Source organism: Sinocyclocheilus grahami, unplaced genomic scaffold (genome assembly GCF_001515645.1).
Source record: "Sinocyclocheilus grahami isolate Dianchi unplaced genomic scaffold, SAMN03320097.WGS_v1.1 scaffold453.1, whole genome shotgun sequence".
Classification (NCBI taxonomy): Eukaryota; Metazoa; Chordata; class Actinopteri; order Cypriniformes; family Cyprinidae; genus Sinocyclocheilus; species Sinocyclocheilus grahami.
The window spans coordinates 638,450-657,621 of record NW_015505632.1 but is presented as its reverse complement, the minus strand read 5'-3'; the positions used below and the strand labels follow the sequence as shown (position 1 = coordinate 657,621).

The window sequence follows — 19,172 nt, the reverse complement described above, 5'->3', positions numbered from 1 at the left end:
TTTGTTCTTATTTTATTATTAACTGCTTAGCCTCCTTGTCATTTTTTATTCAATTCAAAGTTTTAAATCAAGCTATCTCGTGCTACTGCAACAAAATTACCCAGCTGTAAAATCAAAACTTTGTTTAATTACCATTATAACTATCTCACAATGTTTACATATGAATAAAAGCCTACATTAAAATCTGTCATATAAATTGGTCTCTTCATTAGAAATTAACCTACTGATTTTTGTATTCTTGTATGACATTATATTCTGCAATATATAATTGTATGACATTATATTCTGCAGTTCTTCTCTGTTGTACCAAATACTATACTTTTCAAATTAATCATATCGAAGTTAGAAATTCAAATATTGTGACCAAATTAATTTTGTAGGGTGCCACAAATTTGTAAAAATTTCCAAAGGGTGCTGCGACTAAAGAAAGGTTGGGAAACACTGATTTAGAAGACGAAAACCAAACAAAGTTAAGTCTGACACAGAGAAAGGGACCGATGGCCGGCCAGCCGGGGTTCGTCTTTATTTAAATTTATGTGTGTGTACTTCTAACATGTTTGGTTGGTAAAATAAATGTTGTAAATTCAAATCAGAGCGTCTTCCGTGTCTGGAATGGATGTATTCTTGAGTCTATAAGGTAACAATAATATAATAAGATAACCTTGTTTGAAATGGGTTTGGCTAAAATAAAATTTTGGTTTCGTCTATACTACTAGGTACTTATACTATATTGACTGGGTTAAATAGAATTGCATTTATAAAAAGAGACTAAAATACAATTTTCATTGACTAAAACTACTTGCATAAAGTTTAATAGGTATACAAAACTGGAAATAAGTAAACGTATAATATATAACCAAATAAATAAGAAACGTAGAACGTTTATTAGCAAAACGAATGTCAAATAAAATAAATGACACCGTTTAAATAAAGTAAAAATCAGCAAACAATGTGGAACCAATTAAATAAGAAACAAATGCTTAAAACCCCTTAACTGTCACTCACGTTTTTGAACATAGACTTAAATTTGTATAATTCATGAACGAAAACATTTTGTAACATGATATTGATGTACCATTTTCATGGTAATGCAATGTTTGATTTTAAAATGGGTTTCAAAGATGAATTTTGAGATTTAAAGTTTTCAATTGATCTATAATTTCTGATGATTTCTGAAGTGTGATAGAGAAAAAGGCAACGAAGAAGACTTTTTTTGACAAAGGTCAGAACTCCTGTTATGATGTAGATTTTTGAGGTGCACTCTAGTCAAAAATTAATCTATTACTTTTCCTACATAATTTTTAACAAAAACATTGGTAAAATATCTATTTAGGAGTCTTAGACCTTTCCAACGATATATAGTTTGTCATGATTAGATTAGGATTTAATTGTAATATAGTGAAGTAAACTTAGGCGTCCCACAGAGGGGACGGGTGACAGTTAAAGGGTTAAAAAAACTTCCAATATCACCTTAGATAAACGGCAAAGGTCAACAGGCTTTTCAAAATCCAAAATATTGCCAAACAGGCTTTTGCATCTAGTTTCGAAACTAAATCCGCCGCCATCGTCTTTTCTGTCTCACCTCACTCTTCTTGTCAGTCAGCTCGACTCACTCTCCTCACTGGATAAATTAAATCTGATCTGTGATGCGACTGTCGTTCGGCACGCTGCATTGAGTAGCCGTGTTCAGTTTTTAATTGTAGTGTCTGTTCTTTTACAGAACTAAATGATTTTTATTACTATAAAAATAATAATCGGTGACGCGGTGGGCAAGTGACATAACCGGTGTTGCGGCTTAAAACCGGTATCACCGTCAGCACCGTCTATCGCGGCAAGCCTATAGTATACCAATTGTTTATATTTGATATAAAATAAACATTTTATAAAATATGTTGCACTCTAAAATTGCTATAAAACCAAAGCTATATGTCGAACCGATTTACGTTCCGAATTTGAAGTTGATATCCCAAAAATTGTGGTTCCTGTGAGATTTTCTTTGGGCACTATACCAAAAACAACCACTGGGTGACACCCAAACTCTATTGAATTATTCTAATGCAGTTTTCTGTCACAAATCAATCATTTTCTGTCACAATATGACTTATATTACAAAACAGCCCCCAAATATGGAATCTTGACTGTCAGACCTTTCCAACAACATGCGTTTTGTCAAGATTACAAAAAGATTTGATGTTCGAAAACACAAGCCACAAAGTCACAGTCTATGTTTGTTTTATATCTGGATTTATACCCCTAAAAGGGCGACGTATCCCCTGAGATACAAACATTTAGAGACAGATTACAAAAAAATAAGCATTTAATTTATAAAATTACAATGCAAACCTAATAAGCTAACGCTGAACAACAGCTTTTTAAACCGGCAAGTCCCCTCCAACGTGTGTAAATATGTGAACTAGATCAACTTTTATCGGAGGGTGAGTAGATTTCCCACTACAGGCGGCCATGCAGTTTTAAATGCTTCCTGTGAGCTAAACAAAGAATGGAGACACAAAAGTCACCTTTAAAGTGAAAGTGACGTGACATGTGGCCAAGTATGGTGACCCATACTCGGAATTAGTGCTCTGCATTTATCCCATCCAAAGTGGACACACACAGCAGTGAACACACACCCGGAGCAGTGGGCAGCCATTTATGCTGCGGTGCCCAGGGAGCAGTTGGGGGTTCGGTGCCTTGCTCAAGGGCACCTCAGTCATGGTATTGAAGGTGGGAGAGAGCGCTGTACATTCACTCCCCCCACCTACAATCTGCCGGTACGAGACTTGAACCCGCAATTTTTGGGTTACGAGTCCGACTCTCAAACCATTAGGCCACGACTTCCCCAAAGACCTCATCTAAATATTCACAATAAACACCCTTTCAAGATGAAACCAAGAAATAAGACCTACGCTTTTACGGTTTCTCCCCACAGCTTTTCAAATGTTTGTATCCCCCAGGATACGTCACCCATTTTAGGGTTCATTTTTAAATTAATGAAAAAAACAATTAATTGATCTCAAAACAATTACTTGCGAATCGCAACATAATGCACTTATATTCCAATCACATATTGTCAACCAAGAACTGCATTTCTCTGGGATTCGGAATTAGTAGCATATTAAACAACAAAACTGTCAAACACACAAAAACTAAAAAGTTTGAAGGCTCAAGGGTTTAAAAGAAGAAACACTCACATATTTATGAAAGAAAATATGGTCATTTTCATCATAGGCTATCTTTAAATAGGGCAGAATTAAATTAGAGGCATAGCATTATGTCTCAAGCGGGTGGCGGTTGTGTCACCTCTCAGTCCCAGGGTGGAATTCGGATAGTAGTGAAGGCCTGCGGCGCTGCTGGTCCTGCAGAGGGGTACGGTAGTCGGGTACCGGGAACTCCTGAACAAACACAGACACACACATCAGAGAAGAAACACTAGGCAAAACAAAAGCACAAGGACCTCATGGATGAGGACTCGGAAGCCTTAAAGACAAGTGGGAAAAAAGACAAATAGTGTGTATCTATGTGAGAAAGAACGGGATAGAGAGAAAAAAAATACACTGTGACAAGACAGCCTCCCCAGACAGTCAAGAACACATCAGCACAAGTCTGTTTTACATTCTGGTAGAACATGGCATCATAAAACACGGACATAGAGCTATCTGTAACACATTCACTGCTATAGAAGAGATGATCATCAAACCTTCAATTCACCATTCCATTAGAAAACCACAGACACCATCAACGCAGGACCGAGAACAGCTCAGCAACCGAAGCTGCCATGTGCGAGTCATTTCTTGAAGCTGGTTTACTCTCAGACTAAAGTTCAGTTTTAAAGAACCAGGAAAAAAAAAAAAAAAAACTTTAACAACAGCAAGCTAAAGAATTATTTCCATTATCAAACGTGGCACTATCAAGTGTTATAGCACTCCTGCATCACAATTATACAGTGCAAATTTTACATTAAAAACTCACCAGTCATGGGTTCTTAGAACAACTACTTGGTTTTAAGTAATTGCTGTTTGAATTAGGCTAGCTATGATCATGTATATGGATATTGTCATTTGTACACTTGATCAGATACATTTCTGAGAAATACACTACCATTCAAAAGTTCGGGTTTCGCATAAGTCTCTTATGCTCATCAAGACTGCATTTATTTGACCAAAAAATGCAGTTAAAACAGTAATATTGTGAAATACTATTAAACGTATTAAAATTATTACACACATTTTTATTTTAAATATTAATAATTTATTCCTTTGATTGCAAAGCTAAATTTTCACCAGTCTTAAGTCTCACATGATGCTAAAATGCTGATTTGGTCCTCAAAATATGAATTTCTTATTATTATCAATATGAAACAGTTGTGCTGCTTAATTTAATGGAAACCGTGTTTAAAGTTGTAATGCTAAAACTCTCAGAATTTTTTTTCTAACATAAGAGCAAGCACAGCTATTTGTAACTTGTGCATGGCTTTCAGCTTCCAGTGATTATAACAACAAAAACAGTCTGTCATGCAGCTTGATAATGCAAACTGGTATTTGTTATATTATTTTAAAATACTGTTCTTAAACAATCCTTAAAGCCAAAGTATACTTTGGGTTTTACATGGACTTGCAGGTCCGCGTACAGTATGAGTGATGCAAATTTTGTCACCAGAATATAATTTTTTGTTACCACGCATACCTTGTACAAGCAAGTCGCATATGTGCATTGACTTGGTTTTGCAATAATCAGTTGTTCCACAAGGTGGCAACACTGGCCCGGCCCATCATTTCACATTAGAAAAGCAAAACTAAAGAGATGGAACAACAAAATAGCGAAGACTGAAACAACAACAGACACACACATTGACAAGCACTTGTGTGAGAGTGTTACGAGATAGCAGCAACTTCAGTTTAAAAGAGTACAAAGACATTTTTATCAGTCATAACTTCAGGAGAAAAATAGAGCAGACGCGAAACAAAGATGATTCTTTCTAGAGCGCATGTCAACTGCCTGCATTTGCGCACACTATCAAATGGAATATTTTTTTTAAAGGCTGCAAACTAAAGAACACCTTGGGCTTTAGTCACAAACCAAGGGTAAAGCAGTAGAGTTAAAAGCAGTCACAATAGTAACTCTCTGTAATTACAGTCATTATTAATGACACTGCTGTGCACAGCTCCTACAATTGAGACAATGTAACAGTGACTAATCTCAGTTCAAGCTAGGGATGTGCGCGACAACTAATTTGACTGTCGTTTAAACGGAAGTTTTGTATCTGACTAGTCGACTAGTCTAAAAGCAAGAAACCCCCAAAAGATGGTAAGAAAAACAAAAACTTTGTGCGTGCGTGTATATAATAGCCTACATTTGAAATACTTAATCTATGAATCACACGGTCAAATCCCTCAATGAATTCCGCTAAAAATAGGTTACAATTATGCTGTACGCTTGCCTCGTTTACACAGATAAAGAAAAAGCAAGCCAACAGAACCTTGGAAAGCGCCTGGACATCCCACACCACCACCGAAGTGGGTGTTCGTTAGAGGAATAGACGGCACGGACGGGATCGCAGCGGCGGCGGGCTGTAGCGAATGACTTGATTGACATTAGCTGACTTTGGCTAGTCTCTAAGCTAACGCCTACGTGCCTGTATTGAATAGAATTACGCATCGCTCCAGTAGAGTTATTGTAAGCCAATTTGACATAACACAGTTTACACAAAACTTTTCCGTTTCATTCTAATTCAAAATAATCCCACACCTTGCTCGACTTTCACATGGTCACTTTTGAGCTCGCCACAACTGACCGGAAAAAAACTCATGCGAGGTCTGAGGTAAAAATGTAGTTTACGCCCAGATACACTTTTAAAAATAATGTATTATTTTTCAAATGTTTTATTTTAACTTATTTAAAATGCAACAATGGTAATTTGTTACATAAAATGATGGTAACATAAAATGATGGTAATTTGAATATTAGACAGGTTTTTTTGTACTGCAATCGACTATTGTTTTCAGCGTCAACTAGTAGGAGCTGTACCGTTTAGTCGACTAGACCCGCACATCCCTAGCACATCAGAAAATCAGCTAATAACTTTGAATGACTCCCAAATCATTATTCATGATTAACTATGTTGATTTTTATGTCTGTTCAACTAATGAAAAACTCAATTTCCAAACAAGTTATTTAAGTGTTTTTAGAAAAACATGCCCAGAATTTCATGTTATAAAATGAATATTGAGGCACGGTTTTGTATGGCTAAATGGTGACAACGCAATCACAGTTGTCTGAGTCGGCTGTGGTACAGCAGGATTACTGCAAGATCTGCTGGTATGAGGTCACCTCACTGAAATAGACCGACATCAGAGATTTCCTCTAGAAGCCACTCACACTTCATGACCATCTGTGTTAGAGACGCTTCTAAACTGCTAACAACCCCAGAACAAACATGGCCATGTCCATGTCTGCAAACAGGAAATGTATAAATAATTGAGTAATGTGAATTAAAGAGAGAAAAAGCGCAGAGAAAAGAGAGAACAGCTGGGGTTTGTTTATTTCTGCTTTTCTACAGTGATAACCAAATTGATTTATAATGTTGAGGCCCAGCCATTTCTGGCCCTCTTTTCATTTCAGACAGAAAGGGATGTTGAGGAAGAAAAGAAGAAGAGAGAAAATAAGCATAAATGGGCGTTCACACATACAGTGTCGCCCGTCATTCAATATCAATGAGAGCTGGCGATTTCCAGAGACATGAGCAGCAGAAATAGTTGGCAATGCATTCACTTTTATGCCAATTAGTAGTAACATGATGCAACCACTACTAATAGGAGTAAAGATACTGGAGAAAACTTGATCATTATCTTCCGAGTGTAACTGTAAGAAAAGACAAAGGAAAAGCTCATGTAAAAATCACTGCTCTACAGTTTACTGATGCCATGAACAAATCATTCTGTCTACTAAATCAAGTCACCCCAAAACAATTTCACTGGTTAAAAAAAGTAAAAATCCAACAAAATTGCTTAGAATGTCATATTACATTCATTAATGCCTTTTAATTAGGGCTGTGCTAGTTAGCTTGACAACAGCAGTGGTGGAGCACCTCCATGGTGGTACAGCAAAACACATTTTGGCACATATTAATGTTTTTGACATAATTATTAGGACAACAGTGAAATACAAAGCTTTGTTTACAAAAGAAATAATTGGTTAGCAGCCAAATGTTACATTGAGACCAAGAAAACAACATAATTCATGCAGAGAAGGTACGTGAGCCCATAAATTTAAGCCTTTAAGCCATAAATGTAAAAATAGTTTTTTTTTGTATACATTTTAATTCCTTTGTTTAACCGTTCTATTTGATTATTAGACAGACGTCTATCCGTATTAGACAGAACAACAGCGAACCAGAGGGAGAGCGTGAGCACTGTGTGCCCAGGCACTGCCGTTCTCAGCGCCGTCAAAATAAAAGTCTCGAACGCATCGGCCAAACAGGAAAACTTATCGGCGGATGCCGATATTACAAAAAATGCCAAATATCGGCCGATATATCGGCCTTGGCAATATATCGGTCGACCACTAGTCTACGCAAGTGATTTATTGACAAATTAGATATTACTGGTCACACTGCACAGAGGCTATTTTACATAAAAATTTAATCTCACAGGTTTCAGTCTGGTCACATTCAACATTGTCACAGTTTGTGCTTGTTAGACAAGGTAAGACACATCAAGTGTATTTGTGCAAAGCCTTGGACACGACATGCAGGGGGAAAAAATAAAGATACTGATTTGTTCCCTCAGTTTAGTTAAATTGTGGCTAATTAGTTGTATTAATTCATTTCTTAGTTTTAATTTAACAAGGGAACAAATTTGAGAAACGTGGCAATGAATGAATACATTGTAGGAATGAATTTACAAGTTATTAATGTAAATTTTTTCTGGTATCTATTTTTTCTGCATATCACATGCAGCTGCATATCTCTGTGGTATAGCGCATTAACATGCTGGTAATTCAGATTCATTTTCCCCAGCAGCGCAACTTTCAATATAAATGTCCTGCTTGTGCGGAAGATATAATTCACTTTTCTGACCATTTACAAACTGTCAATTGCTTTGGAATATAAGAAGAAAATATGAAGATAAGGAAAAGAAATGGGCTCTGTCCTGCCTGTGTTCGCCAACCCTCTCAAAGCACAGAGCGGCATATATGATGAAACATTTATCTTTGTGCGGGAAACATAATTATACAACTTGGATACTAATTTTCTAATGCTTTACATGTTTCTATACATTTTAATGCAGTTTAATTTAATTGGAATATCATTAAAAGCCTAATTTGTATATTGTGAATACATTGTATGTATACAATCATGTAGTGTATTCCAACCCAAACATTCGGTTTTGCAACCAAATGCTAGCTTAGCCTATCCCTTGCATAAACATTAAATTATTTTATAATTTTCAAGAATAAAAATTGCTATATTAAGTCACATGTTATTGATAAGGCATTACAAACAGCTATTCTGTGGGGTCTGAATCAGATTCAACTCAACAGATGGACTGAACTGCTCATGACACCAGCAATGCATCCCATTTGAGGTCATATTTTCAAAGGGCGTGGGCCCATTAATAACTTGAGATCATCAAGCAGTAGAAATGCTTACTACAAATAATAATACATCCACTCTAGCAATAAAACTTCTGTACGTGTGAACGCCCCATGACAGCACTCGCTATACAGAGGTGAACAATTAAGTGGATTGGTCTGGCTGTTAGGAGAAAGGACGTAGTTAAGCTGTGTGAAGTAACTAACCTTTTTGTCACATACATCTCACTTTTAGAGAGGAAATGAGAGCTGAGGAAAAGAGACAGTAGGATATCCGCATGTCTAAAACTAATGTGGGTTTAAAACACATGGGTTGTTGGTATTAACATCCTACTCCAGGGGGCTGTTTCATAAAAGACGCTAAGAAAAGCGGGTATTAAAGTCCAAAACCTGACTTGAAATAACCTAACAAATCAATCGGGACTAAAGCGGTTTCATAAACGACTATTTAAGTTCACGCAATCTCACTAATTCGATCCAGGTTCAATGAGTCAGGATAATTTGATGTGCACGCTTATTCTTAAGCAGCCCTTAATGTCGATCATGGATCAAATCAATCCACCATGGCAAACAGCGAATATTTGTGCCGTTTAATGCATTTGAGATGTTGTGTTTCCCTCCGTGCATAACTGACACGTCACATATATATTTTTCATCTGTAAATGTTAGAAAGTCATGCAAATATCCATTTTGCTGTCAGGAGTGGGCGAGGCTTACGCGAGTAAACGAGCGCTGCTGCGTGCATGCACACTAAACAGATGGAACGCAATAGAATAATAGGGCAATAATTCTGAATAAAATATGCATTCTGCTAAAATATTTGTTGTTGGACATTAAATGTGACATGTACAATTTTAATCCTACATATTAGTGTATTTTTTATCATAGCAGTAACTGTAAATCAAATGTAAGCTACTAATACAGCCATACTATCTCAAATGAATTAAATGCGTGTTCCTCTTATCAGCTAAAATGTAGTCTGATTTCTATTCTTTATTTTCATTTTTAATCGAGTGGTTTTAATGTTCTACTAATCACCATAAAAGGTACAGCTGTCATAAAACCCAAGAGAAAGGCTGCATGGCTAGAAACTGCTGATCAACTGAATGTGCAAGTAGCAACTGTTAAAAATGTTCATATATCTTAAAAAAAAAAAAATTTTGCCACAATACATTAAATACAGTTAGTTGTAGCCTATTTTTTATTTATTTGATTATTTAAGTTGCATTTTCTGTATGCTTTTATTTTTGGACTAATAATAAAGTCAACTAATTGTATGTGAGAGAGTCAGTGGTAATATCAAAGCATTCCTATTGGTCAGTGTTAAAGGAGCTCAGCTTAGCCTGACAGTTAGCCTGATCCGGACCAGGTTAGTTTCCCAGCATAAGTTGCCACAGTGACTGAGCTTGACCTATGGTAATTTTGCTTTATAAAACCAAATCAAGTGAAAAGTCAGACTAACTGAAATAAGCCTGGTTTATTTGGTAAACTTGTTTTATGATTACCTGAAATGTACTGACATTTCAGGCTAAACAGAGGATGTTATGTCCTTTTCCTGTTTATAAACTTTACAAAAAACAGCTCTCATTAAATTAAGGATGTGTGATGGCTGCTTGCAGCAGTATTTAGGACTGCTCTGTTACAAAGAATAGGTGGTTAAATTCTAGTGGTTCAGGAACTGCACTGTACACACAAAATTAACAAGTTCAAAGTGTGACTGACACAGGAATAGCAAAGTTGCAGTTATAGGGTCCCATTTTATATTAAGTGTCCCTAATACCTGTGTACTTACATAGTAACTAGATGTGTACATAGTATGTAACCACAGTGTAAGTACATATTGGTACATAGCATCTACAGCTCTAATGCTTGTGTAACTACACATATGTAACAACCCACTGAATGGTATGTGCAAGTACAAATGTGTAACAGGACATTGGTAACAACACTTTTTGCTAATGAAAGTACAAATGTGTAAAAGGACTAACAGCGTTTTTTGGTAAAGAAGTGTTACACTTTGTATTAGATTTATCATGTAATTACTCTGATGTTACACAGCAGTGGCCAGTAAGTTAGGCTTCACATATAAATTGTGGTTGGTGTCCAGAATGTTACACTTTATATTAAACGGACAGTTCCCGAGGAGTTACCATGCAAGTACACTGGTATTACAGTGGTGCACCAACTCCAACTCAAGATCCAACTCCTCCCACTTTACATATCCCTAAACCTACCCATCTCCACCCCCTGGATCCCATTTCCACCCCTAAACCTACCCATCTCCACCCCCTGGATCCCATTTCCACCCCTAAACCTACCTATCTCCACCCCCTGGATCAAATGGTTCCAATTACTCATTTTTACTCATCATTAATTACTCATCCAATTACTTATACATACTGTTGTTACAAAATGTAGTTAAATATGTCCTGTTACACATTGGTACATACACAAACCATCCTGAGGGTTGTTACATGGGTGTAGCTACAGAAAAATTACAGCTGTAGATACTATGTACCAATGTGTACTTACAATGTGGTTACATACTACGTACACAATTAGTTAAGTACACAAGTACACCCATGCAAGTACACAGGTATTAGGGGCACTTAATATAAAGTGGGACCGTTATAGTTCTACTTTAGCAGCATTCTTGTTATGTGGTTTGTAGGCAGCGTAATGCGTGGTGCAGGTAGGAGTGTGTGTGGTACTGACCGGCGGGTGACGTGTGGAGCTGAAAGTGTACTGCACTGAGTGAGGTGGGTAACGGCTCTGCTCGCTACTGAAGGGCCCCTGGCTGGGGGGAAAGCCTGAACTAGACATGCTGCAGCTGTCTGGTGGGGTGCTGCAGCCTCAGACGCGCCCTGGAGCACTACTACTCAATCACGGGCTCAACGTTGGCATGACTGTGCTGCTAAACCACCTGAGGAAGAGAGAGAGAAAGAGGAGGAAACATCAGAACATTTCAAGAGCCAAATATTCTGAAGGAGTCTTGAGTACAAACTCTTTCCATGACCAAGCAAGTTTTTAAAGGTCTCAGATCACAAAGTGCGACCAACTGGCAGCCATTTCTATTGATGAAACAGGCTTTGTTTCACAGGATTGCTATGCAAATGTTCTGCTTGGTTTTCCAGAAAAAAGTTCTGGCTTCCTGAAACTAACAAGAGACATTTTGATTCTTATCACGCCCATGAGATTTGTAATGATGTTAATATTTCGACACAAAGCACATCAAAGAAAAGGACTGCATCATGTGGCATCTGTCTTCTCAAGAATTACTCAATGCTCCATGAATCGAACAAAATTAAACACTGGGCCGAAGGTGAAAAAAAATTTCACCATTGCATAAATTAAAAAGCCAAAACATGCTTTTTACGGTTTTGTCTTGCTTTCAAAAAAAATAAAATTACAAAACAATTTAAAAATATTTAACACTGAACATTTTTAACATTCTAGCAGACACTATACCAACAACGCACAATTTAACTTAAACTTAAGTTAGTAAAATAATAATTTTTGGCCATCAGACCCCCTTCTTGAATCAGGCATGTATTTATTAAAAAAATTTTTTACTGTACAATTAAAAGCAGCCCGGCTGAGAACAGACTTCTTTTAAAACATTAGAAAATATTATAGATCCTAATTTGAACACTGTGTGAATGTTATAATAAATGTATTAAAACAGAGCTGTTGTAATGATTTTTATCATTATTATGGTCTTATTTTATTTTACAGAACAACAGTAAAATTACAATACTAACATTTATGAATGTTGATAAGAGTTCTTGCTTTTTCTCAACTTTTATTGGAATCGGAAACGCGCAGGAAGACCTCAATGTTTATTTTTGTTGACAACAGATTTATAAATTAGTCTCATTACGAATACGTCCTATGTATCGCATTGTCACATACCTTGTAAAAATTCATAAAAATGTGACTGAGCAACTGATAATACATGCACAGACTGAGCAACTGATGACTGTATCAGCGCAGATTTTCCTCGCGCTTTGGACTTTGAACCCTGGTTAACAAGCAGATCTGCTGCGAGTTCGTGCAGCGCTGTCAGAATACATGCAATGCGCGCGTGTATTAGAAAACATAACGTTCTGCAGTTTATTTACTAATTGTTTAAGGCCATTTCGCGATTTCAATCATCATTCAGTAACCAGCAACAATCACCCCTTCCTCTTCTCATTGAAGACATGCGATGCAGTCCTAAACAGTCTCTCGCTGTCGGTGCTTGTAATGATTTTTGCGTCTTTCTCCGACAGTTTAAATACTTCCACACTGCTGACGTGTGTGCTGCATAATAAAGAGTGCGCGCCTCTCACTCTGCGCTGGTTGCTATTTGATCGCGTCATATCATTGTTCGGTACAATTTATTCGGTCTTTTCGATAATTTAACTTCGGTTGCCGAACATTCGTGCATCCCTAGCTGTTTTTTTAAATGATTTTTAGGCTAAAAAAAAATTTATTCACATACTTCACAACTGAAGGAACCATTCCAAATTTCAGTACTTAACAACAGCAGTGAAATTTCACAGCACCTCTATTTCACAACCTCTATGACTGATTTTCTTCTGTGGAACACATAAGATGATCTTTGGGAGAATAGTTTTTGACTTGCACTATATGGACATTTCTCAAAATATCTTCTTTTATGGTCCACAGAAGAACGAAAGTCATACAGGTTTGGAACAACATGAGAGTGAGTAGCATTTTCATTTTTGAGCGAACCTTTAAATATTAAATGTAAACATTAAAACAATGTCATCTAGTTCTCAATTATTTCTCAAGTAAACACTGCTTCAAGACCTTTGCCAAGTAATTATTAGCATTAGCATATTACGAGAGTATGCAGTAGACTGACTGAATGACACGGAAACAAAAGGATGGCTTATTTTCATGCGTTTTCTGTTAAACCCTAAATGCAATCTAAGGGTAACATGGACATGTGCGCAGCATTTGCTGACTCAGTGCTGTTTCTCGATGTAATGTCTTGAGAAAGCACACCTGTTGACCTTATTGCTCAGTGCCAGTGCTATCTGCGACTGGACAGCATCCACCTATCCTGATACACGACACATCAGCAAAATGCAACAACAGAAGATGCTACAGTAAACCACAGAAGCACAATCCACAAGTTTTCCATTATCATGGAAAACCTGTAAACCCAATAACAGCTAGGCTAATCCAACTTCTGCTCCTCTATTCAAGTCACGCATTAACATCAGAGCAAACGCTGAGCCATACATGTGCATGTATTACCATTTCGTTTAACTATTAGCTAGAATGCATTTTTTGTATATCCTCAAAATAAATATTTAGAGACTTTTTCATATCAGGTCAAAGGGTCAATAGCAGTTATTTGCCTTTTAGAGATCACGGGTAATACATTTATACACAATCCAGACCTCTGTCCCATCTACCAACACGTGAGTCTGTTTGCATATCCAAATCAGTCAGCAGGAATCTCCATGACTGGAGCGGGCCGACTGGTCCTCCGTTCAGAGTGTGCGTGGATGGGATTTTCCATACACACTTCCAAATGCTTATCTGTCGAGCCGGAGCAAGAACACGGCCTAATCAGTAGGAGATACAGCAGAAATATTGTGTGATATGTCCACGCTTCACTTTTATACCTTTTATACCATTCTTTCATCAACATGCACCTCCATCTTATTGCTTCAATTCATGCCATTAATATAACTTTGTCATCACTTCCCCACAAAATATGTCTAAATCAGGCTAAATCAAAAGCTATGCACAAAGTGAATAGCACTAAACTAGCACTGAGGCAGAGTTCACCACAAACTAAAACGTCATTTATTAATTAAACCTGACGATAAAACTAGTGATCGACCGATATATATATTTTTTTTATAACCGATACCGATTATTTGCATGTTTATGTGCCCGATAACCGATATGCAGAACCGATATTGATTTACTGTTATAAAGTAGATAAATGACTGAGTGAAGTAAGAACATACTTCACTTTGGTTTTTCCTCTTTTCAGTCATCTTTTCTTTTTTTTTAAAGTGTTGAAAATTAGCAGTCATTCATGTTAAAATTAATCGTCATACTACAACAATAAAAAAAACATTTTTAAAAAGCATCAACAGCAACAACACTAATATTAACAATAAGCTAAATAAATGTAGAATGTCTAATGTTTTCAAATGGAGAAAATAAATGAAGGACAAGAGTCATATCAACTTCATTTTAAACTACAGTTTTAGTAGGTATATAAGCTGTTTAATAGCTACAGAGTCAAGAATAATTAACTGGATAATGTTAATTTACTGAATAATATCCTCTGGAATACTGGAATATAACAAACAAAACATCATATTTTATTGCATTTCTCAACTGGTATGTTATATCAGAATTATTAATGTTTTTGTCCTTCTAGATTATGAAATGCCTGCTGACAGCGTGGTTTATCTATGCAGTTACACAGAACTATACTCAAACTGCGATCGCTCGCGGAGATAATAAATAATACATTTCTATAGAGTTTATTTAGATGTTTATTAGCGAAATATTGGTTATATAGTAAATGTTAATACAATTTAGGGTATTTTAAACAAGTGAATCTTGTTAATGGTTACATGCAGTGGCCGTGCTGGGGCATTTCCTGATCGACCGATATTGATTTTTTGAGTGAACAGCAATATGAAAGCGGCTTCACGAGTCTAATGATGAGTAAACATACAACAGAGAGAGAATTCAATTCAGCGCTTTTATTTCCAACATGCACTCATTCATGGCTGCATATTTAATTCAGGCAAAGTTATGTCTTTATTGGGACAGGACTTGACGGATTATTGTACATGACTCCGTGAGTTGGTCTCTATTTCTTAGAGCCAAGCTGCATAAACTACATATCAGGCATTTATGTAATGCATCTAATTTGTGCATAAATGGCTGTTATGTTAAAACTACAGCAAATCAAGTACCAGCACCATGCCGTTGTTGTCGTCTCGTCTCCCCTCAGATGCACTGCAATGGCGATCCTGCGCGCAATTCTCAAAACGTCATTTATCGGTGAATCTGATATTACAAAACCGATATCTGATTATGGTAAAATGCTTAAATATCGGGAAAAATATCGGTAAATCGATATATCGGTCGATCTCTAGATGAAACACTGGGCAAAAGCTAAATATTCAGCACAGGAGAGCAGACAGAAAGCATGACACTCCCACATCCTGCAAAATCCAGGATTTGTCAGAAACATCTGTCACACTGATATCATTCGGCCCCATCAACACCACTACATGGACATGATGTGTCAAGCAAAGACAAAACTCTTTAAAAAATATATATTAAAAAAGTAATACTGAAAGATCCACATTCACTTGCGCTGGAGAAGCTTACTGTATAAACTTAACTTTAAAAATGATGCTCACATTACTGTGCCACGCTTGGCCACAGACACGGCAGCACAACAGTTACACATCCTGTGTTCCACTCCACTGTCCCTCAGCCAGCACATTAGCCAACGCTTATAAAAACCAACTGCAATGAGAAATTGGAAAAAAAAACAGGCCTGGCACTCTTTACAGGCACACTGTATCTCTCCTGATGGCAAGCCTAATTAAGCTGCAAGAGGCACCGCAAACAAAGCTGGGTTCTTCTGCAGAGTCAAGATAGAGAGAGGCGTTTTATAATCATCCAACCAGCATTGCTCTGGAAGTCATCTATGAATTTTTACACACTAAACACAAATCAACCTGGGTCTGTCACCTTGAACAGAACAGTACAAAGTCTGGGCTGTAAGTGTGAATGACAGCAACTTTTTTTATCCCATGAAGTTATGCACATGCTCACTGTGCACTTTTGCTTTAATGGCAGTCTACCCTAATTAACATGTCTGAAAAGTGATGAAACCATATTCACGGGGTTTCTGCATGCTAATCGACATTTAGAGATCCCAGAAGTTGACACTCACCAACAACAAAAGTTGGCTAAAACATGTTACCCTCAATCTCATCAGAGTACCTTGCATCTTCCACACTCTACTAACCAGTAGGGGTGTGCAATATGACAATTTTTGATCGAGGACGATAAAATGTCTCTACGATCTGCTTTTGGAGAAATCTTACTATCGTGCTGCAGTGCATATTCTATCAGCTCCAGTTTTGGTGTCGCCGTATCAATCTACTGTACAACGTGAAATACATTCACATCAGTGTTAACTCAGAGGTAGGTACACTCACAGGACACTGCACTTATTCACAATCACAAAAGTACATTATTTGCTTTAAAGTCTTGCCGGTTAAACATTTCATATGCGAGCTGTCAGAGCCGACCCTCCCTATACGCAAAATATACAAGCTGCGTAGGGCCCGCGAAACACCAGGGGGCCCCCTTGCTCTCAAAGATAATTTAATTTTAGTTTCGTTTTTGAATTTGGCCAGCGGTTATGAAAGCATGAGTGATCATTTCTTTTAATGTGGTGCGCTGTCGCCCTTTCTACGTTAAAAGCAGTCAAATCATGTAATGTGAATGTCGTACAGTCTTGCTAAAGACTAAAAAAACGAGTTGAAAGGGTACCGAGCCGCGGAAGAGACACTATTTCTCAAGCGCTTTCCGCGAGCGCGATTCGAGACGGAGTGAAACAATTTACCTAGTAAATTATTTCCTAGTAATAATTTCTTTATTGTCCTAAACACAAAATAAGATATTTTGAGTAACCAAAAAGTAGCTGGTCCCAACTGAATGTAATAATATAATGTTCAACAGAAAAAAATTTAACTCATTCAGGCTTAAAACAACCTGAGAGTGAGTAAATGATGGTATAAAAATAAAACACTATGACAGAATTGACAGACAGATGCCAGAATTTCCATTTTTGGGTGAACTATTCTTTTAATGTTAATAAAACAACAAAACACCGAGAAAAATCACACACTGCTCTTGACGGAAGAACTTTAATACAGTTGCTTTCATAAGAATCAATGTAGAATTGATGTATATAGTGTATAAGTATATAGTTTTTCACATTTTATATTTGTTAATTCAATACTGCTAAATACACCTACTGTACCTGAAAAATAAAGCACTGTTTGTTTTATTCGTATTATGTTTATTTGTAATGTGTATCTTTGTTCTTATTTTTATTTTTTTATAAAGTTAAAATGATGACAAAGATTTTCATCTTCGCCCATTTTGGCCTAAATATCTACCATTCTTTTTGTATTTTATACTTTTGTCACCTTGAAAGGTTTTGTTTTTTTTAAAAAAAAGGGAAATTAGTTTGGCTGTACTGCTCAGACAACTTGCAAAATAGTAAAACCAACATGACAAAGAATCGTGATATTTCTGAAAAAAAAAATTGTGATATATTTTTGCCATATTGCCCACCCTTACTAACCAGTCATGAGGGGTTGGTGGTTGGAACTAAAATGCTGGAAGGTATTTTCCCTTTAATATGTGTGTCCTATTATGAACCCACTGTGAGAGCAAACAAATTGAGCTCTTATGCATTAAGTGTGTATAGGGGTGCTAAACTGAAAGGGGAAGAAGGGCAATATATGAATATTTAGATATACGTATATTACAAATGTTGTCTAACAGATACTTTCTTCCAAGCATGACATGTGTCATCAGCATGTGTGATCTTTAAGGTTGATAATTACAACATTACTCCCTAACAGACAATGTTGCAAAGAACGGTCATTAGTTGTGAAACATATCAAGTCCAAACTTTATGTAATTTCCAGGCATCAAAACTGACACATACATGGAGCAGGTTTCACATTCAGCACTGTTATTCTCGTTTCAAGCATGAATTTACAGACTGTTTAGTGTTTTACATGCAAGAACAGGATACCACATGTATGAGAAGTCGCAGGTCATGTGTTATTTGAAAGAGCAGACTTTATTAGTGATGATTTTCTGTAAACTCCAGGCTGTGGTATAAACTCACATTAATGGCGTTAGCCAGGAAGCTACTGTTAGTTCATACGAGGAAAACTATTTAACCGGAAACCACATACATAACATAAATGCCTCGGCTACACAGAGATCAACCAAATCATCCGCAAAAGAGAGCATCTAAATTAATATATGGTGCAGAATGAGACGGGAAAGAGTCTCAGGTTAGCTGTTCGCCGTTAGCTGAATGTTTCACCTTTGCATTCAAACCCGCGTCGCCATCTTGAACATAAGCGCTCAGTTCTCACTAGCCTGTGCGTAATTCACAACAAAGCGGCCAAAATATTCACATTAAATAATACACTCACCTCATGTCCTTAGAGACACCCCAATAAGCGCTGAAAGGCGAGTCTGTGCGGTTCAATCGTGCGGTAATGGAATTCGTCGGCAGTGAGACTGCGCGAGCACTCACACACAAACACAAACACAGGCTAGTTATTTGTCCTCACTGAGTCGTGGATATAAATTCAATTCGCTTTCTATATGATTCTGCGCCAGAAATTAATATGCGTCACAAGTGTACCGGTTTCTTCTTGTTGAAGGCTCGGTGGCTTGCATTTTGCGCAGCTCTGGTGCACCTGAGAAGACGAAGTGAAAGAGTTTTTCTCAAGCAAACAGGATGAAACGGTGTGACGTTC

General features: G+C 37.0%; 1 protein-coding gene across 1 annotated transcript in view; it reads right to left on the bottom strand.

Annotated features, from left to right (window-relative positions):
• Positions 1 to 19,170, bottom strand: part of LOC107552540 (nuclear receptor corepressor 1-like) — a 103,606-nt gene extending 84,436 nt beyond the window's left edge. The window contains exons 1-3 of the mRNA XM_016234440.1: positions 18,843 to 19,170; positions 11,305 to 11,512; positions 3,301 to 3,392 (exon numbers count right to left, since the gene is read on the bottom strand). Of these exons, the coding sequence (XP_016089926.1) occupies positions 3,301 to 3,392; positions 11,305 to 11,412 (200 nt within the window). The 5' untranslated portion in view covers positions 11,413 to 11,512; positions 18,843 to 19,170. The remainder of the gene's footprint in view (positions 1 to 3,300; positions 3,393 to 11,304; positions 11,513 to 18,842) is intronic.
• Between the last annotated feature and the right edge of the window lie 2 nt (positions 19,171 to 19,172).